Source organism: Pinus tabuliformis, chromosome 2_1 (genome assembly GCF_031772625.1).
Source record: "Pinus tabuliformis cultivar Carrire ecotype Pingquan chromosome 2_1, CPIR1, whole genome shotgun sequence".
NCBI classification, from domain to species: domain Eukaryota; kingdom Viridiplantae; phylum Streptophyta; class Pinopsida; order Pinales; family Pinaceae; genus Pinus; species Pinus tabuliformis.
The window spans coordinates 156,007,952-156,030,717 of NC_142299.1; the positions used below are offsets into that span (position 1 = coordinate 156,007,952).

Sequence of the window (22,766 nt, forward strand, 5' to 3'; positions counted from 1 at the left end):
CCAGTTGGGTTAGAAAGTATGCTCAGAGACCTTTCCAACGAGCTATTCTGTACCCAATTCCGACACCGGGAAGGCCTCCAAAAGCCTCCTGTAAAAACGCGACCCGTTGAGCCTGGCGCGCGACCCGTCAGGGGCGCGCGACCCATCAGGCTGCCTTTTCCAGTGCAAAATTTACACAGGTGCGACCCGTTGAGGGCGCGCGACCCGTTGGGCAGTGCGCGCGACCCATCAGGGTTTCCTCCATAGAAAATTGCCAGCAAGCTGCCAAATGACCCCAGAATTGTTCGAGCTTGCAGTTGAACCTGCTCCAGGAGTTGATACTGAAGGTATTGAAGTTGCAACAGAGTGTCTCGTGGATGTTTTCAAGCTTGGCACAAGGTCTGGAGATGAGCAATTGCAACCTCATTTATTGATTGACCTTTTCAAGTCATCTGGATTGGATTCATGTAGAGAGCAAGAGTCAACAAATCCCTACCATGCAGTATCTTCTCTCACAACTCCATCTGAAAACATTTCTCCAAGGCCTATCAATAATGAAGAAACACCTATATCTGTGGATGAAGCTGTTTCTGTGGAACCTAGAATGCAAGAAGCAGGAGGCAATTCTCAAGATGAATTATTTGAGCAATTTCGGGAAGGTTTGGAAAATGCTGGCTTCTTTGGAAACACACCTGTTGGTTCTCCTGATTATGTTGAACAATTGAACAAAGCTAAATGTGTACTCAAAGACACTATGAAGGAAATGGAAAAAACAGGAACCTCTTCTGGAGCAGAACATAAAGTCCTTGGTGAAGCATTCAAAATTCAAGGCAATGCAGCCATGTCTTCAAAACGATACTTCGAGGCTATTGATCTGTATACATTAGCTATATCACTGTCTGGGGATAATGCTGTATATTATTGTAACAGGGCAGCTGCTCATACCCAGGTTGGTAAATACACAGAAGCAATAGAAGACTGCAACAAATCTATTGAGATAGATGCACACTACAGCAAGGCATATAGCCGTTTAGGCCTTGTTTACTATGCACAAAGAAAATATCACGAGGCCATTCAGCAAAAGGAGGCTGAGAACCGCTTGTTGCAGCAGAAGTTAGAGATGGCACAATGGACGATCACATATTTAGAGCAGCACAACAAGCAGTTGGAGGATGAGCAAGTTCTTGACGAGTTGTGGAGGATTCGTGGAGACCGCATCTTGAATAGAAGAAGACCCGGTGATCTATTGCCCGCTGGGCGAGAGTCCATGCTTATCCGGCTCAATGCACACTTGGAGAGGATGTTGGCTAAGGCCAACCAAGAGAAGAAATTGATGAGGAACATGAAGAACCATTACTGGGCAAGAATGCATGTGTGCAAGGCAAAGATGAAAATGTTTCAAAGGCGGTTGACCGAGCCACTAAAATGGAGAAAGAGGCCCAATCCCCTCCGTATCTTGGCTGAGGCTTCACTCAAGGATCAAGGCACTAAATAGCCTAGCCACAGCACAAATCCCAAGAAATTTTGAGAATTTTGGGTGAATTTTGGCATTTTCAAGCAATTTGCAGGTTTTTCCCATTAATGGGTCTCACCCCCCACGCGACCCTTCATCATGGCAACTCCATTTGACAAAAACTCAGCATTTCCAGATTTTTCATGCAAAGTTACACATGCTCATGGATGGACTTGAGATTTGGTGAAGTTTTGGGCCTCCAGAAAGTCAAAAAACTAGTAAAAAATGACTTTCTGCCACTTTTTTGAATTGCAGAAAGCAGTCTTGGGAGATTTGATTTTTGATAGAGCAAATGAACTCCAAATTCAAAAATTCTAGTTGGGTTGGAAAGTAGACTCACAGACCTTTCCAACAAGCCTACTCTTGCCCAATTTGGACACCTGCAACTGCCCTAAAAGTGGCTCCAAAGGCGCGCGACCTGTCAGGCAGGGGCGCGCAACTCGTTAGGCAGATTTTTCCAAAATGCACTGTACAGCTCAGAAAAGCGCAATTTGACTCAGTTTGACTTTTTGGGGTGAATTATGATTCTCTTTGATGTAATTATTGTACTTTAAAGACACTTTTACTCTTATGTAACACTTCTATAAGATTCATTCATGAAAAGGGTAAATATTAAATGAATGAATTGGTTTCCTAGCTTATAGAGGCAAGTTGTTTTGACTGCCTAGTTTGTAGTGCTTAGTTTAGAAGTGGTTGAAACATCTCCTAGGATAGTGAGATCAACCCATGTAGGCAGGGAAAGAGGTTAGATGATATATATTATGTACTTTCTTGCTCATTTTCATGGTTGGACTCTTGAGGGATAAGCTATCATTGTATTATTCACTGTATCTCTGCAATTTTTGGCTAAGGAAGACCAGGGTTTTGCAATCCTCTTTGGGATTCTTGTGGACTCATGTGTTGATGGTGTGTTTCTCAATGTTCTTGTAAGCTTGTTATGTAATTCATTTCCTTTCTTTTACTTCTGCACATTAAACAAATGAAGTGTTAAAGTAAGAATTCATGCTTGCCATGCTTTGCTTTTAAGTTTGTTTAATTTCAATGTTTTCTTCTGTCTAAAGAGAATTCAAAGTTATTGTTTGCTATCTTTAGCTCTTCATCTTTCATTCCTGACCATACACCTCAGTTAAAGGCATCAGCACTGTCTCCTACCTCGCCCAAGGAACCCCCTGCAGAAACTGTGTCCAATCCCCGCACCCAAAATTGCCCTCTCCTCAATTTGCCACCAAAAACCCAAAAAATCCCAAATCAACCCTTTTGATCAGTATACTAGCCTAATATTAGTGTTACATTATTGGTCATCTCATCTATTGAAGATTTTACGAGATAGACCGGAGAGAGCCTTCTCCTGCCCCGTAGGGCTAGCTACGAGGCTAAATGGTTTGATGTTGCCTTGAGGTTTACCTCTCTCAGCCTGAGGTGAAATTTCAAGCGCTAACAGAAGGCATGCGGTCTTTACAAATACTGGGCCATACCTGGCATGAGGGCCCAGGTGCGCTTTCTAGAGTGGCTAGTTGAAAGGTGGAACGTTCAGGATCAGTGCTTTTACATTGGAGGGCACCAGCTCGAGATAGAGCCCTCAGATATTTACTTTCTCACTGGTTTGCCCAAGAGGGGCGAACAATTGACTCTGTCCGGGACTAGGCCGGGTGGCCAGTCCATTGCTAGTCTCCGACTAGAGTGGTGTAATAATCAAAACCAGGATAAGGGGATAGAGATTAAAAAGATATCCCGACCTGAACTTATGGTAATTGCCTTTACAGTTACCAGACTTTGCGGGGCTGCCGCTTTGCACATTGCCACTGGATCCCAGATGCGGATGGCGATTGATTGCTATCGGGGCACCATTTTCAACTGGTGCGATGCTGTGTTGGCCAACTTAAAGGGCCAACTGACTAGGACCAAAAACGGACAACTGAAGACTTTTGGTTATGGGCCTTTAGTTGTGAGTTTTGCCCTAGAGAGGGTTCCGATGCTGATCCCACAGCAGCTCACTGTTGAGGTTGGGCCTCCTCGAGAGCCTAAGTTGACTCGATGGGTTGCGGTGATGGCCTGTCATCCTGACGAGGGCACGGAGGTTGTCCGATTTAGACCGGAGTATTTTCACTGGTTAGAGAACCAGGTCTTCTCGATACAGGATTTTCCTTATGCCGGAGTTGATTTTCGTGGAGATCCGGACATGATTCTTCCACCGGGAGAACAGTGGGATGACACAGGTACTTCATTTTTCACAAGTTTTTAAATTATCTATTTTTTTGTTTTTATATCGTCTCAAAGCTGACAGTGACATGTTTCAAAATGCAGATGTAGGTCCACAGCATCCAGCCAATCTCCGACCTTTCTAGAGGAGAGTACCAGTTGCACCGACAGCGACCCCACAGGACGCGGCCGCAGAGACCTTAGCTGAGTTGGAACAAGACCTAGAGCGTCTTACGGCAGACATACCAGAGACTACTATAGATGATATTCCTATCAGGCTTCAGCGCTATGTCGTCGTAGTCCTAGGACCTTTTAGGAGGTTCTTGTGTAGGGTAGCCCGTTCAGTGGTGTCGTATAGAGAGCATCACCAGTGACTGGATGGTCGCTTTTGTAGACACATGTGACATTTTGGTTTTTTGTACTTATCATTTTTGCCGATCATAAGGTGTTTTTCAACCTATGATCGAAGACGATGTATTTTTTGACACACTCCTATCTATATATATCATTATTACCGGCTTATCTTGTTAAACATGTGTGATGAAATGTTTTTAAATTTACATGTATGATTATCGCAAATGTCTGTCTAACATTCGAGAAGCAATTGCATCTGCTAATGTATTTAAAGACCTTGGAATATGCTGATATTCAATGTAATCAAATTCATGTTCCAAGAGGCGCACTCTAAAAAATAACCTTAATAACACTGGATTTCTAATGGCATACACTCTATTAAGCTGTAATACAACGAGTTCATAATCTAACCTCACTATCAAACTCCGAATCCCAAACGAAATAGATTCAGACAATAATTCAATCACTGCACTGTATTCTGCAATGTTGTTTGTTGTTTGACCGAGGCTCACCCCATGCATAGAAACTAACTCGTCAGAGGGCGAATAGATAACCCAAGCTGCGGAAGAGATATTCCGTGTACTACGACAAGCACCATCAGCGAATCCAATGTACGTTTGGAGAGGCGTTGACATCTGCAATATCAAGAGTAAAACCAAGATAAGCTAGAATAACGACAAAAAACACACTTTCTAAGCTAAGCACACTGTCTATACTAACAAACACGCCAGCTAGAAAGAAAAAACTTAACCTAACTAAGATCTCCATACCCATCATTTAAGCATAATACCTCTTTAGGTAAAGTCCATTTCTGGGTTTACCCAAAGAGTCCCCGTCAAAATCTATCAGCTCATAGGCCCCTTTTGCTAGCTTTCACTTGACAATGTAGGGCCCATGCCACATAGGAACGAATTTTCCAGCACCTAATATATCGTTAGCTTGATCATATAATAGCACTAGGTCTCCTTCCGAAAAATTTTGAGGGGTCACATTTCGATCATACTGAGCTTTCATACGTTTTGCGTGAGTCTTGATTGCCAATGCAGCGTCACGTCGAGTCTCATCTAATTGAGCTAAGTATAATAAACGCTTCTCCTCTTCGGAAGTAGCTGGAAGTAATTCGATAGCCATTTGAAGTGACGGGATTTCACATTCAATGGGCAGCACAACTTCCAAACCATAAACTAGTTGGAAAGGAGTGAACCCTGTTGATGTTTTCACTGAGGTTCGGTATGCCCAAAGCGCGGAAAATAACATGTTGTGCCAATTCGACCGATGAATACCGATGATTCGTCGGATCATGATAACTAAAACTTTGTTGATGGACTCAACCAGACCGTTCGCTTGTGGATAATAAGGAGTTGAGCTATCGTGACGTAAACCAAGCTGGCCTGTAAGTTCTGTCATCATAACGTTTCGAAAATGGCACCCATGGTCAGTGATTATCGCTTGTGGGACACCAAACCTAGCAATAATGTGATTGAATATGAAAATTGCAGCTGTCTTGCCGTCTGCATCGAATGTAGGCATCGCCTCGGCCCACTTAGTAAAATAATCAACCGCAAGGATGATATATGCATGCCCCCCGGCCGAGTGAGGGTTACATGTAATAAAATCGATACCCCATTTGGCAAAAGGACCAACGACAATTATAGAGTGGAGAGGAGCAGGTGGTGCGCGCATCTTGTGATCAAACACTTGACAGTTGTGGCATTTCCGGACTGCAATAATACAGTCTTTAAACAAGGACGGCCAGAAGTAGCCAGCGCGCAATATATTTTGGGCTGTGGCATACCCAGACGTATGACCGCCACACGCTCCAGGGTGACAGTCATTCAAAACCATTTCAGCTTCCTCGTGAGTTAAGCAACGACGAAAAACCAAGTCTGCCCCACGGCGATAAAGAGTATCTCCAATAATTTTGTACTGTTGGGACTGGAATCGAATTTTCCGACGTTCCAACTTTGAAATTTCAGGCCAAAAGGATTGGGTCTGGAGATAGATGATTATATCCCCATACCACGGATCTAAAGTGCTGATGAGAAACAAAGATTCGTCCACAATGGGTTCCTCTGCCACAGTTTCTGTGTCAGCACGCGGGAAGTCACACATTAACTCTGCAAAAACTAAAGATTTCTTAGACTTAGATTTTTCAAACTCCAAGTCGAACTCTTGCAGGATAACAATCCATTTAGAGTACTTGCCCCCTAGCAATTGTTTAGTCAAAATGTAGATCATAGGGTTGCAATCCGAAATGACTGTAGTTTTACGGAATAGAATGTAGTGACGAAAACGTTGGACAGCTTGAACGGCTGCCAAAGCCAATTTCTCCACATGTGAATATTTGAGCTCAGTGGGGTTTAATGTCCAACTTAGGTAATAGATCACATGTTCTATTCCGAATTCGTCTTCCTGTACTAAGACCATTCCAATGGTGGAATGAGCGGCGGCAAGGTACAAAAAGTAATCCTAGTTGTAGTTGGGAGGATGCAGCAACGGTGCATGGGTCAACGCGTGCTTGAGCGCATCAAAAGATTTCTGAGATATCTCATCCCAAGAGAATTGAGCGTTCTGTTTCAACAACCGAGTAAAACCCTTGGTAATCTCGGCGTAGTTAGGAATGAATCGGCGTAAAAAGTTTGCTTTCCCCTGCAAACTTTGGAGTTGGTGAAGACTCAAAGGAGGAGGCAATTTGATGATAGCTTCTACCTTCGAGGGATCGACGCGAATGCCGGCTTTTGAAACTACAAATCCCAGCAATCGTCCCACTTCTATATAGAAGACACATTTGTGTGGGTTCAACCGTATACGATAATGCCTACACCTCATGAAAATTTCTCGTAAATGGACAAGGTGATCAGCTCGATGCAATGAGTGAGTGGGCAAATCATCGAGATACAGTTGCACAATGTGTTTGATGTCATGAAATGCATAAGACATCGCCCTTTGAAAAGTGGCTCTGGCATTCTTAAGCCCAAAAGGTAATTTGCAATAAGCAAATGTCCCCCATGGACAAATGAAAGCCATTTTTGGTTGATCGGCAGGTAGAATATTGATTTGATTGTAACCGGAAAAACCGTCCATAAAGGAAAATATTTCACTGCCGGCACAATCATCAATTATTTGATCGATATAGGGCGTTGGATAGTTGTCCTTGGGACAAGCACGATTGATATCCCTATAGTCGATACATATTCTTATTGTTCCCTGTTTTTTGTTAACCGGAACAATATTCGATACCCAATCCGTTAACGAGATCGGATAAATGAAACCTGCTTTCAACAGCTTCTCAACTTCTGCTTTAATCGCAGCCGCTTTTCGTGGGTGAATCTGACGCAAACATTGCTAGACGGGTTTAGCATCCGGGTAAGTCTTGATCTCATGGACAACAATTGCGGGATCAATTCCTGGCATTTCCTCATAGGACCAGGTAAACACGTCGCGGAATTCTTGAAATAGGGCCTTGTATGTCTGAATTTCGTCATCTGAACACGAGGCACCTATATGAATGTGCTCAACAATTCCGGGCTTGACTGAAATGTCAATGGGCATAGTGCGAGAAATGTTTCCCAAATTCAGCTTCGAATCAGGATGTTTCATTGGACTCTGAGCTTCTTTGACATATTCAACTTTAAAGATTGATGAGAAATTGTTTTCAAAACGATCATCCTCAGGTAAAAACGAAGATCTATGATGGAGATCTTCCCCTGGTAAATCGTCTACGCACAGGACTTCACAAAGTTGTTCGTCAGATGACACAACTTCGGGAAATGCTATTAACTCCGAGGTTGACGCGAAAAGTGATTCCTCATGGACCACATTCATTTGGTCGATTTTGGTTGAACTCGGGTCGATAAAAGACTGCACGGCTTCATAGGCAATTTCATATGGACTCAAAGGCATTGCGTCACCAAATGAGTCTATCTCAGATTCAGAAGGAACGATCCAAGGATCGTCATAAACAATGGTGTCTGAAGTAATCATATGAATAGATGCAAATGGAGACACGGCGTTGATTGGAGGAAAAGGAAAAGTTCCCAGTAAACCGACATCTTTAACTAATCCTACGCCAACATCCTTATAAGGGATAGCTATTTTACCGACATGCTGGATACTTTCTGAAGAGGCTGGGTCGAATGAAAAATAAGCTAGCTGGTCTATGGTTACGATCTTGCCATTATGTGGAAACTTTATTACTCTGAAGACCGATGAAACGACCGCTGTCATAGCGTAAGACCAACTTTGACCCAAAAGAAGGTTGTAGTCTAGAGGGGCATCAACCACCTCCACATCTAGACTAATGGTTTTTCCTTCAACCCCTATAGGCAAATCCTGTAGAATGCCAAACGGATGGAACCCACGACCATCAAAGGCCTTAAGAATTGTCGGGGATTGATTTAGTGATGGAGAACCAAGTGATCTCCAGCACTGTATCGACATAATACACGTGGAAGCTCGCTCATCAATTACAGTCCGATGAATAGGCATGTTTTTGACTATCACTGGGATCTGGAAAGCCATCTGATGAGGCAAACGCGGTGTACTATTTTCTAGATCAAAGATTATTAGGTTCGGGTCCTGAACATCAACAGCTCCTATAGCCGACAAAAGTAATTTTCGCTATGCTGGGCATGATTGCAGCACTTCTAAAGCCGACATTGCTGAGGGTGAAACAGCTAAATCCTCAACAATGTTGTAATTCTGGGCCGCTCTTGCATGTGGATTGAAAGCAGACCTTCGAAGTACACCCTTGGTGGGCGGTTTGATTACTAAGTCAGGGTTAGGTTTCTCGATCTGTAGTGGATCGGAACCGGCAGCTGAGGTTGATGGATTTGAATGAGAAGATTCTGCTTCTTTCGATCCATCAACAAGACTTTTACTACCATAATCTTGCGATCGAGTCGCAATCCTTACATGAGACATCATCAATATGGGTTCTTCACTGGCACTCGAGGAAGAACCTATCATCTTACTCTCCTGCTTTGGAAATGGATCTTTCAAAACAGCAGGAGTTGGGGAACCCTTGACGATTTTCACAACCTCGGCCCGATGAGGGCAATCTCTTGTAAAATGATCCTCTTCACAAATAAGACAAGGATATCGAGGTTTGCGCTTTTCGTCATTGGTTTCTAAATTTTCTGTTTTCTCCTTTGGAGTCTTGTCTGCTTTATTCTTCTTCTTGCCTTTCTTCTTCCCACCGTTTTTTGATTTAGCCATAGATGACTCTACAGTGTGAATATTGGCAGAAACTTTAGCAGAAGATTCTCCTGTCGGGGAGTCTAGTAAGGTTATAATGGGCGAAGAATTCTTTGAAGACTTCTTCTTTCTTTTAGTATTTACCATACCAATCATGCCATCAGCAGCATGAGATCCCGAAGGAGCAGCAGCGATTTGATTTGACTTTGGAAGATCTGGGATCTTTTCGTGTAATGTACCTGACTGAGTGTAAACTAAGTCAAGGTACTGCACTTGAGCAATCACTTGCTCCTCAGTAACTACTCCGGCCTTAGCTACATCTTCAGTAATCTTCGGTAATAATGATTTAACAAACCATTCAGCTAAGATTTGGTCCGGGATAAAAACTTTCACTAATCGCCTTCGACGTCTCCATTCATGTATATGATCGGAAATATAAGTGGACGTCGACTGTTTTAATGAAGTTAGTAACTCCGTGCCATTATCATATCTGACCGGCAACTGAAAATGAGTTAGGAACGAGGTAGCTAACTGACTAAAATTATAAAAAGAGGCCCGTGGTAACTCAATGTACCACTTGGCCGCGAGACCAATGAGCGTACGCTGGAAAAGACGTAAGCGGATTGAATCATCCGAGATGGAATTTGAAGCACACCAGAGGTGGTAAGTCATCACATGATTTGATGGATCCTCTCCAGACTTACCCTCGAACTTGGGAATGTCACTGGGCAACTTATTTGGCATTGGCAGCCGAAACGGAAGATAATTGATCGGATCGTTCGTTAGGCGCGACAAGTCTGGTAAATCCAAAGTTGCGATAAACGGTAATTGCTGATTAGGATCCCTAAAACTCTAGGTCACAAGACCAGTCCGAGGAGGAGGATATCCAGGATAACTTGGAATAGGAATCGCATTCAGGATATTGTATCCTCCCGGAAAACCAGGATTAACCGGACCGTACTGGGGTTGCTGAGGTTGTTGATAAGTGTACCCAGGATACGGTTGATACTGGTAAACTGGTTGTTGGACAGCAGGCCCGTATTGGTACTGTCCCTGGTACGGTTGATAAGTGAATTGTGGTTGACTAGTGACAACCGTACTTAAACCAGGCTGTCCTACAGGCATCTGAACCGTAGTTTGAATCATGGATCCAGAGAATGGTAAAGATGTCTGAGGCGTAGTTGCAGAGATAGTAGAAACCGGAGCTGTCGATACTCCAGAAGTAAGTGTGGTGAATGGAACAGATGTTGCGGTAGTTGCAGCAGTCGTTTGAGATGGAGTACTAGGTGCAATGGGCGACTGAGTAACTACCGAAGGTACAGAAGTTTGAAATTTAGACTGGACTGGTTGCTGGGGTGAACCAAAAACTAAGGGATGTCCAGCTTGAGATGACAACTGTACACTTGGCTGCAATACCTGTTGAACTTGTGATGGATCCCACACTATGTTCATTCCGGGGTATTGACACATGACAGGTTGAGGATATTGAGATCCATAACCGGATTGAGGGTAGGATTGATAATTGAAAGGTACATTTCCTGTACCTTGAACATAAGATTGACCTTGGGGTGGTTGATAACCTTGACTCGAGTACTGACCTTGAGGTAGATACCCTTGAGGTAAGTACTGATACTGGGGTTGACCTTGAGGTACAAATTGATACTGAGGTTGACCTTGGGGTACATATTGAGGCTGGGGTTGACCTTGAGGAATGTATTGCACTATGGGTACATACTGTCCTTGAGGTTGCCCCCCAGACGCAATTTGTGTACCTTGAGGTTGCCCCCTAGGCATTAATTGAGGCTGCCCCCCAGGCGGTAACTGGCCACCTTGAGGTTGAGAACCGGGAATTGAACCTGACATCATGTAAATGTCTCCTACACCCAACGGATTATTACCATTGTTTCCAGCTAATAACCCATGTTCAATGGGTTGAGGAGATGCTCCCGCAAAAGTACCAGAAAGTGACTGATACCCAGAGGGAACAGAAGGACCGCCGTACAAGAAAGATTCAGGAGATTGAGTGAACATGGACGACTGACCAGACATATTTACAGGAGTATAAATACCTCCAGGTGGATAAGGAGTACGAGGTGGAGAAAAACTTGACCCTGAGTTGTCCAAATAATTGGTTAACGAAAGATACCAAGTAGTACTTCTAGGAGGACTGTAAAAGATGGATTCACGCTCCCTTAGATCAATAGTAGGTTGATCTTCAAGGATAGAGATGCCTATTTCTTCTTCTGGAGCAAGTTCTTCAATAGCTATCAAACCAGCAGGAAGATTTTCGGTGATGACTCTTTCTACCCTAGGTGAATTAGGAGCACTAGAAGTTGGAGTAACAGGTTCAGAGATTTCAGGTTCTTCGCCTATATCACTAGTAGATGAAAAACTACCAGCAAGCTCAGAAACTGCAACAGCTTCAGGATTATAACCTGTTTCTAGACCTTGGTAATCTGGATGGACTACCAATGATGACTCTCCTTCTTCAGGTGAACCTACTTTACTGCCACTAGGAGTTACAAGGACTTTCAAACCTTCGTAATGACCCAGGACGTCTTCAGGAGGTTCGCCCCGAAGTCTACGGGACTTCCTCAAAAAATCGGCCACGGTAACAATCTCAGGAGACTGGCCCCGAAGTCTACGAGACTATCTCGGTAATTCAGCCACAGTTAAAAACTTTTAACTACTGCACACGCAAACAAAGTAAAATCTCAAAGCAAACTGTATAAAGTCTCTAAAGAACCAAACAAATTCGAATCACACGCCTAAAGAAGCTAGGGCGTCAAACCATACACAAACAGTAGCCTTCCGGACTGAAAACACTAGTTGGTGATGAAGCCCAACATCGTCGAATTCAGTACAGAAGTGGTGGGTGGAACAGTTACCCCGGCAACCTGCTTAATGAATAGACCGGCACAAGTTCCTCCACTTTAACCGTCTCGAGTGAAGTGAACCCCCCGGAAAATCCAAGTGAGTCTAGCCGACGTCTGCTCCAGGTACAGTGGGATCTTCCCTCCACCGTCACCTCGGGTAGAATCCTAAAGATAATGGTCACTAAGGTTACCAACAGCAACAAATATACCTGGGGGAACAGTCTACGACCCGATAGCACACAAGGGCAGAGTAACAAGCTCAATCCCCTTGCCGGCTCCTTGACAATAATCCAAGGTTTACCGACAAGTGACCCCAGGCTACTCGACAATAATCCGAGGTTTACCGTTTGTAGTACGTGCGTATCTGGCATCTTTCCCAATGAAGGAGGATTGATCCCCTCACTGGTTCGGACACGGTCTCGTGCTTCTCCTTTAAGAGTAGCTTTCCCAGAGTACAAATGAAACAGTTGGATTTTTCCTACCACAAGATGAGCTACTTGTTTGGTTTTACTATCTTGGAGAGTTAATTACTCTCCTACTCCAAGACACTAGCCTGATCTATATTGGTGTTTCAGAGCCCTAGTAAATAAAAGTTACTAAGTTGATTTTACTTTAAACGTTAATTTTTTATGGCTTTTCTTTAGGACAAAAGGTAGTGGAGATGAAACTGATGGTGTGTAGACTCAACTGAAATCCACTAAAAAGATGCACTTAGGATGATTTATACTAATTTTCTTTTTCAATGAATTCCCTAGCTAAGAGAGTTGGAGAATGAAAAATTGACATAAAGACAACTTTCTTGGCAATGAAAATCAAAGAAACAAACTCTTTATCTTTTCCAAAGCATACAACACATGACCACTAATTACTTCACGAAAATTCCTTTTCTTTTCAAAGACTCAAATGCTACTAAAGCAAACTTTTCTTCAACAGAGATTTTTTGGATTTTAACCTATATTAACAAAGCATGTAAAACTTACTTTAACAGAAATCAAAGTTAAAAAATCTATGGCAATCAAATCAACTCAATTTCACCCAAAAGCAAATCTAAGAGAAATTCACCTAAAAGTAAATCTAATGAAGCAAAAGCCTAGCAAGTATGATTCCAGGATGTTTTACTTAGTCAAAATTTAATTAAGGACTAGTTAATGCAGAATAAAAAACCAGTCAAAAACAAAAATCAAAATCTTTTGTTCTTTTTCTTAAGAATAAAATTCAAAGTTTAATCAACAAACTTTTTTGAGATTCGGCAAAGAGACAACACAAAGGTAGCTTTCTCACAAGGGTGGATTCTATGAAAGGTCCAACTCCTAAGAAGACTGAAAAGACCAGGGAGATCCAAGGTTTTACAACTTCTAAAGCCAAAGTCACTACAGGACCAATGCAAAAATCAAACCCTAGGGCAAAATCTCTATGAATTTCACTAAAACTCTTGACACTGATGAAACAAGCTTAGGTGAATACTTCTGATAGGTAACCAGTGGATCTGGGCAGCAAAAACAAATTAAAAACAAAATAGGCAAAAAAGGAGAAAATTGAAATTTTCTCAATTTTGACAGGGTACGCAGGCAACCTGTTTGCACAGGTGTGTGTACGCTCTGTGCACAAAGCTGCAGTGCGTACAGGTACGCACTGTGCTTAACTCAGAGGGTGCGTACTGCTAGAAAAACCAAGAAAAACTAAAATCTAATTTAACCCTAAGCTATCCCACCCAAATACACAGTCAAACAGACAAAAACTAGAAAACAAACGACTTTTCTCAGATCAAAGTTTCACACAAAGGAAAAATCATTCACATCAATGGAGTCCCCAGTGGAGTTGCCATTTTGTCCGCAAAATTGACTCTTTCCGCATGACAGGCCCTCCTACGATGGGTCTCTTCTTGTCAACATCAGCTCATTATCCAAGAAGTTGACTTAGGAACAACCCTTTCAGTACTTTGAAGCTTGCATGCCTCAATGGCAAGTTTCTTACTTCCGGCGACAGGTTTACATCAATGGCCTTCGATCGAAAGATTTTACGCTGTGTTCGACATCAACTCATGTATTCACACCATGTGAATTGTACTGCAATACCTTGAGGGTCATCATCATTATCAGTGATTCCTCTCGCGCCTGTTAACAACTTACATCATTGGCTAGTAATTAGGCGATGTCTTTCCATGTTTGACATCAGAACATCTTTCACATGGATCAACTTGTAATTCGGGTGAATATTGAATGAGTTTGAAGACCCCGGATCTAGTTTAATCCATTCGGGCTACAATATATTCAGGAAAATAAAGACATCAAATTTACATCACAGTTGCACAGATAATCATCCAAACTAAAGGATGATGGTTCTACCAGAATCATCAATCTGCCACACAAACGATTGTCTGTCTTATGTAAATGAGTATGAATTTATAAATATGAGCATGGGAATTCCTGCCTTAGCTAGATCATGAAAATATTGTGAAGATAATGTATTGTATTGTATCTTATTACAGGTCACCTTCCAGTTTAAAAAACCTCGGATCCTCATTATAAAGCATTTCACCTGACATCAAAAGGATTTACGACCTCATGCTTTAGGGGGCAACTGTTATAGACATATTTGGGCACTACAACCCCAATCAAATATGTCCATAAAACAAGGGCTTATAAACCCCTAAAAGTGTTGCTTCATACCCTAAAGGAACAAGGTCAGTTGATTACATCATCTCCCAGAAGTTCTCCATGAAAAACTACTTAGAACTGGTCAAAACTGGACCATATAGGCTGCTCCATGCATAGGGTGCGATGCATCTCGCCTATTACACATGGGGGGTACGATGCATACTAGAAAGCCCTTCTGTAGGGTGCAATGAGTGAGAGCAGACAAATGGCAGAAGCAATTTGCTAGGTGGAAACCCAAAGAATCTTCTAGAAACTGCTCATATGACACTTGCCTCTCTAAATTCGCCCAGGGATGAGTAAAAGATCTGAAATCTCCAAGTGGAACCAAGAAATATCAATGAAATGACACTAATAAAAATCGCAAAATCTAACTCACTCTCCTATAAACATCTATATATGGATCCCTCATCCAAGAGATCCAGAGGCTAGAATTTGGTAATTTGCAAGGAAGTGTTGTTGGTTTCTCTTTGAAGACATTGTTGGGTGATCTTGCTTTGTATGAGGTGAAGAGGGCTTTCATGCTGGGACGATGATGCTGGATCAAATAGCCTGGTTGTAATCCTCTCTTCTACTACTTCTATCAATAAAGCTATTTGATTTTTCCTCCATATGGTTGTATATCTCTGACTCTTGTTTATATATGCATCTATATGGTTAATGTATATCTGATCCTACATTATTTATGGTTATAGATCTCTATGATTTGATGGTATTTTTCTACCTTGACTCTACAGGTGTTCTTTGAAGTGAGACAAGCGAGAAAGAAGTGGTGAAAGCTGTATCAAGGGGGAGAGGAAACAAGCAAGAGACTAGCGAAAGACTAAGGTTGGTAATTTCTGCTTCTCTCTCATCTATCTCTCATAAAGGAAAACACAAGTGACTTTAGTTTGTTTGTTTCTAAGATAGCTACCTATCTTAGTGGGACTAGCAACTTTGAATGGACACTAGTTTTCCCGATAACACCAAGGTCTTAATTTTCGCTTCACCGAATAGCATAGATCGATACATGTGAATATATGCATTGATGTCGAACATGCATGAAATCATTTGATTACCAGTCAATAATGGAGACCATCAACAGGTGCGAGGAAAGTCACCAATAATGGTGAGGGTCTCCAAGATGCACAGTACAGTCTAGCGAGTGTGAAAAATGTTTTCTTCATTGAACACTCATAGAATCGCTTAACTAGGAGCCAATAATGAGAACCCCTGATCGAACACGAGGTGACCTGCCACTAATGTCTACAAGTACCAAGGCACTGAATGTGTTTCTGGGTTGTCTTCCTAGATAGTGTCTTGAGGTCAATAGGAAGATACTTGTCGAAAGGTAGGCAATACTGTGTCCTACATCAATCGACATGAAACAAGACAAGAATGATTTGTTTTTTGAGGAATCTTTGAACATTGGGTCTAAATGACAGAGGGCATGATGAAAGGATATGCTTGATGGGTTGATGGAGGAAACAAAAGGTTAACCATTGAACAATAGAAGGCACGACAACTGTTTTAACCATGCAGCACTAGACTCATGAACACCAAAGAGTGTTAGGATACAAAGATGCAAGAACATAAGGGTATTTAGGCTAAAACTCATAGAATGGTAGGATTCATATTGAGAGGCTGTCACAAGGAAGGTTTATCTGAGGGAGTGTGTTACAGGGAAAAGTGTTTACACAGAACTGCTTATCCCACTAAGGTTTGATAGCTACCTTAGAAACAAACAAAGTAAAGCTACTTTCATTTTTCCTTTATGAAATATAGATGAGAGAAGAACAAAGAAGACCAACCTCTGTCTTGCACTGATCTCCTAGTTCGATTCCTCTCTCTCTTGATAGTCTTTCGCTACTTGCTCCCTTGTACGCTCAGCTTCACAGAGTACCTGTAAGATCACAGTAGCATAGCACTATACAAGAACATGGATCTATAATCATAAACAATCTAGGATCAGATGTAAATTGACCATACAAATGCATAAAACATAAATGACACAAGAGTATGGAGGAAAACTTGAATAGCTTTTATTGATAAACAAGAAAAAGCCAAGGGAGTTACAACCAGTTGTTCTGACCCAGCATCATACTCTCAGCAAGTAAGCCCCTCTTCACCTCATACAAAGCTTAGATCACCCAACACTATGATGTTGTCTCAAGAAACCAACAACAATTCCTTACAATATGCAAAATTCTAGCCTCTGGATCTCTGGGATGAGGGATCCATATATAGATATATGTAAGGGAGATGAGTCAGCTTGTGATTTGATTAGTGTCTTCCCTCTGATAGTTCTTGCTTCCACTTGGAGATTGATGATCTCTTACTCATCCTTGGTCGAATTCAGAGAGGCAAGTGTCACAGGAGAAGTTTCTGGAAGATTCCATGCCTCTCCACCTCGCGGAATGACACTGCCATTTGTCACTTCTCACCCATCGCACCCCATAGAAGGGATTTTTGAAATGCAATGCACCCACACAGTGTATTTAGGTGAGATGCAATGCACTTTGCCTATGGAGCAGCTGAAATGATCCTGTTTTGACCAGTTCTGAGCAGTTTTTCATGGAGAACTTCTGGGAGAAGCTGTAATCAGTTGACCTTGTTCCTTTAGGGGTTAGAACAACACTTTTAGGGACTTAGGAGCCCTTGGTTTATGGACATTTCATGCTTGGGGTTGTAGTGCCCAAAATGTCTATAACAGTTGCCCCCTAAAGCATGAGGTCGTTAATCTTTTGATGTCGGGTGAAATGCTTTATTATGAGGATCCAAAGTTCTTTCAAGCTGGGAGGAGACCTGTAATAAGATACAATACAATACATTATCTTCATAATATTTTCATGATCTAGCTGAGGCAGGCATTCCCATGCTCAGCTTTATAAATTCATTTTCATGTACATAGGACAGACAATCGTCTGAGTGTAGACTGATGATTCTGGTAGAGCCATCATCCCTTTGATTGGATGATTATATGTATAGCAATGATGTACATTTGATGTCTTTATTTCCCTAAATATATATCGCAGCCCAGATGGATGAAACTAGATCCGGGGTCTTCAATATCGTTCGATCTTCACTCTAAGTACAAGTCTATCCATGTGAGAGATGTTCTAGAGTCGAACATGGAAAGACATCGCCTGATTACCAGCCAATGATGTAAGTTGTTAACAGGCGCAAGAGGAATCACCGATAATGATAATGACCCTCAAGGTACTGCAGTACAATTCACGTGGCGTGAATAAAGGACTTGACGTTGAACACAATGCAAAATCTTTCGGTCGAAGGCCATTGATGTAAACCTGTCGCTAGAAGTGAGAAACTTGCCATTGAGGCATGCAAGCTTCAAAGTATTGAACGGGGTGTTCCTAGATCGACTTCTTGGATAATGAGCTGATGTTGACAAGAAGTGATCCGTCACAGGAGGGCCTTAATGAATCCCACATCAATGACACAGAACGGAGCAAATGATTTTAATGGAGGTGAAAACGATCTGATGACATAAGGTTCAGGGTGGCGGTCATGAAAGAATGGAGTGTAAATGTATTGTAGCGGGTGAGACACAGGTGAATTCTCTGAATCACTTCTCTTGAACATATCAGCGACACTGACGTGATGGATTGGTAGCATTAACCCCAAATGTGGATGGTGTGATGGGACCATAGTGATGTGACTGGTGAATGAAACAACCCAACCCGACTTGGATGTGGAGTGAAAGTGTCATGTTCAAGAGCGACTTGCTACCAACAAAGTTTCTTCAAGTTTTCTTCCCAATTTTTCCCCAGTCATTGCTGACCAGTACCTCTTTATTTTTGTCAAGCTTGAGGAGGATAACATATGCTTGTTCTATAATTTTCCCTTCGGGAAAACCCATCGCTATGTTTTAACGAGCCTAGCGATAGTGAAACTCGTTCTTGTCTGCTATGGACAAGTTTGTCGCTATTAAGTTTCAACGAGTTTAATGACAAAGATAACTCGGTCCTTTTCAATTTTAGAGAGTCTGAAAAGGGACGTAAAGGAAACTCCAAAATTCCTTTTTCGTCATCTAATACCTTAAGTCCAAAAAAGTATAAAACAATACAGAAGGGATGAATTTTTGATACTTTTAACGAGCCGAACAAAACAAGCACTCGATCTTTTTGTGTAATAATCCCTCAGGTCCAAAAAGATTAAAATTTAGAGGAGGGATAGCACTTCCAGTCCCTTTAACAAGCTGGAGAGGCCAATGGCTCGACAATCTTTTCATATTTTACAAGTCAGTTGAAAAGAGCTTAAAAGAGACTCGTCTTTTGAGGAACGAGTGATAAAATTGGGTAGCAGTTGATTCCAGGTAAGGTTTGGAATTTTCCAATCACGGCAGTGTTACAAGGATGGCTAGTGAGATCACTCTTCGCAGCTGTTCCTCAAAAGGGGTAAACAATCAAATGGAGGTGAATGATCGGCCAATATAGAGTGGAGGTGATGATGGGAACACGACCAAGGCTTTTAAATGCTGAAGTATTACATTCACGATGGTTATTTACCGGGAAATAGTTCATTTTTTAATGAGCTTAAACGCGGGGAGAAACATTTGCTCATGACTTATGTTTATTTTTTAACGAGCTTGAACTATGTGCTAAAACTGCTCGATACAACGGTCATTTCTTGACTTTACCATAAATGGCTTTGTTCTTTCAGAGATTGTATTGCATTATCAATTGCTTCATCAAACTAGTTAGAAATGAACAATATATGTTTGAAAAATGAGTTAGAACACTAATATTTTACTTGAATTACGTAAAAAGTAATGTAAAAGTGCTTTTTACCTCTCATTTTACCATTTCTTTTGAACTTTGGTTTGTTGGAGCTTTGGAGGTGCTTTCCCCCCTTGATCTTCATCAGCTGATTCCAGGAGATTCTGTGGATGATTCTTGGCGCCATCTGGACCAGGTAGGAGCTAAACTTGAGCTCTTTTATTTCATGCTTTCCATTTTGCATTCTGAGCTTGATTCCTGGTTTTTTTGAGCCTCTGGGGTTTGAAAAACTCGCCCTGGCTTCAGCGCACCCCTTGTGTATCGAAAGGTGCATTGGATGTTTTCCTGTCTACTGGCCATCTGACATGCAATGCACCCAGAGAACTACTATAGGTGCAATGGGCGCAAGGAGGGAACTTTATGCACAGTTTTTGATGGAAATTTTGCCTATTTCTCACCAAAATCAGGATCTAACTCTTCTCTTGTTTGTTTTCAGAGATTTTTGGAGCAAGATGACTATTACATGGCGAGAACATGAGCATGAAGAAGAGGACATGCTTGCTTTACATGATCCGGTTACAGTAAACGCACTGCGGAACTGTGGCTTGCTGAAGTTTTTCCGCATTTCTAGCATGAGACAACAAATCAACTTGCTGCAGTATTTGCTCGATGCTTGGGATCCTACCAACCAGGTGTTCCAGATTAGGGGCAAATCCATCCCCTTGACTGTAGTGGACATCTATTTCTTGACTGGCTTGTCGAGGCAGGGTGCCCCCATCTCTTTATCAGGTTTGGCTCGAGGAGGTGAATCTGTGAGAGATTATGTTCGTCGGTATTGCAGAGAGGGATCTCAGTCGAGTAAAGATGACAAGATCATCATCCGTGATGTCACTGACAGGTCCCTCAGGACTATTCTGTTTACTTTTGGTAGGATGGCTGGTGGTGCGGCTCTTCATGTAGCCAACCGATCTTATATGCAGTATGCCTTGGAATGTCTCCAACCGAAGGTGTTCAACTGGTGCGACGCAGTAATTCTTGTGATGAAAGAACAATTGACCAAGGTGAAGAGTGGGAGGTTGAAGAACTTTGGGTATGGTTCTATTTTGACTGCCTTTGCCTTGTAAAAGATACCTCTGATGCAGCCGCAGTATATTGCACTCGATTTACCTTCACCGACTGAACCACGTATGCAGAGATGGGTCGACCATATGTCTAGGCATGCTGGTCAGTCTCAGATTTGCTTTTCTAATACCTTCTTCGGGTGGTTTGATCATCAGGAGATGGGTTTATTCCGAGTATCCATATGCTTGTATGGACTTCCGGGGTGATCCAGATTTAGTATTGCTGGCTGGCGAACAGTGGGGCGCCATTGGTAAATTCTTTGACCATATTCTGATTTATCATTTTTCTTTTATAATGTCCTTGTGCTTTATTCTGTCAAGGCTTAATAAAACTCATGTGTTCATGTAGATGTTGGTCCCGTTTGGCCAGTAGTACGCCTGAGAGTGCCAGCTGCCGCCCCAGCAAGAGAGGCTGTTGGAAGGGCTATCCTTCGCGACCTCGATGTGGCCGAGACTCTCACAGCATTACAAGAACAGGTTGAGGGCCTCACTCTTGGTATTCCAGATGTGAGGACTGACGAGTTGCCCTTGAGGTTGCAGCGACATACTACTGGTGTGCCAAGACGATGGACTCGGCTCTTACGCATGATTGCACAGGCTGTGACTTGCTATCACGAGCATCATTAGACTAGGGTGCCCCCTAGCGTTTTGAGTTTTGGGTCATTTGACCGATTTTGTCTTGGTTACAAAACATTATGTATAAACCATAAACAGTTATATATATTTTTTATTTTCGAAGTTTTATTTTGGTTAAGTTACATGATCCAAATGCAAATATTGATGGTATGCTTCTTTTTATAAATGTTGCAAATGTCTATCTAACACATAATTTGCCAATGATTCAGTTAATGTGTTTAAGGTGATGGAAATATGCTGATATTGAATAAAATCAAATTGCCTTTCCAAAATCTTAACCCTTAGGAACATGCGATAAATAGCTGGATTTCGGACAGAGTAGATACCAGTGAGTTGTAGTATGATGAGTTGTGAGTCTAGCTTGACAATCAGTCGGCGTATACCATGTGTGATGGCATCAGAGAGAAGTTCTATCAACGCGCTATATTCAGCGATGTTATTCGTTGATCGACCAATAAATACCCCTTTGAAACTTACTAACTCGCCGCTTGGATCAAAAATGGCCCAGGCCGCGGAAGATAGGTTCCGCGAACTACGACTCGCTCCGTCGACATATCCAACACATGACTCCAATAGGTTTGACATCTGAAATAAATGTAAAAAGTGGATTACTTGACCAAAAAAAACACCTTAGTGAAAACAAAAACATAACAAAAGCATACGGGTTACTATACTGAATCACGCATAGTAACGCTTGAGGTACAACCCGTTACGAGGTTGTGCCAGTGGAATACCTTCATAATCCATTAACTCGTAGGCTCCTTTTGCTAACACTCGCTTAACAATATAGGGGTCCATCCATAAAGGCTTGAATTTACCTGCCCCCAATTTATCGGATTCTTGGTCATAAAGCAAGACCAAGTCACCTTCTGAGAAGACACGGGGTTTGACATTCTTGTCGAACTACGCTTTGAATCGTTTCTTATGGGCTTCGTTAGCCAAAGTGGCATCATGATGGGTTTCATCCAATTGGATTAGTTCCAAGAAACGAGCCTCCTCTTCTGAAGTTCTGGGGAGAAGGTCAATTGCGAGTTTGAGGGACGAGATTTCATACTGGATTGGTAAGACTGCTTCCAGGCCATATACCAGTTGGAAAGGTGTAAACCCGGTTGCATTCCTTACCGATGTTCGGTAAGCCCACAAGGTCGAGTACAGGATTAGGTGCCAACTTCTTTTGTGAACTCCAATCATCCTTTGCAGCATGCGCTTCAGGACCTTGTTGATTGCTTCAACTTGTCCATTGGCTTGCGGGTAATATGGAGTAGAGCTGTCGTGAGACAACCCTAGTTTGGCAGCTAATTCGACCATCATGTGATTGCGAAAATGTGATCCATGATCTGTGACTATAGCTTGTGGGACGTCGAATCTGGTGACTACATGATTGAAAAAGAAGAGGGGCAGCTATTTCACCAGTATTATCTAATGTAGGCATCGCCTCGGCCCATTTGGTATAATAGTCAACTGTGACTATGATATACCCATGCCCCCTGGTTGAGGTGGGGTTACATGTCATGAAATCG

General features: G+C 42.2%; 1 protein-coding gene across 1 annotated transcript in view; it reads left to right on the forward strand.

Moving 5' to 3' along the window:
• Window positions 1-268: 268 nt before the first annotated feature.
• The window catches only part of LOC149199205 (uncharacterized), a 46,827-nt gene continuing 24,329 nt past the window's right edge, over window positions 269-22,766 (forward strand). The window contains exon 1 of the mRNA XM_089400485.1: window positions 269-1,092. Within this exon, the coding sequence (XP_089256611.1) occupies window positions 269-1,092 (824 nt within the window). The remainder of the gene's footprint in view (window positions 1,093-22,766) is intronic.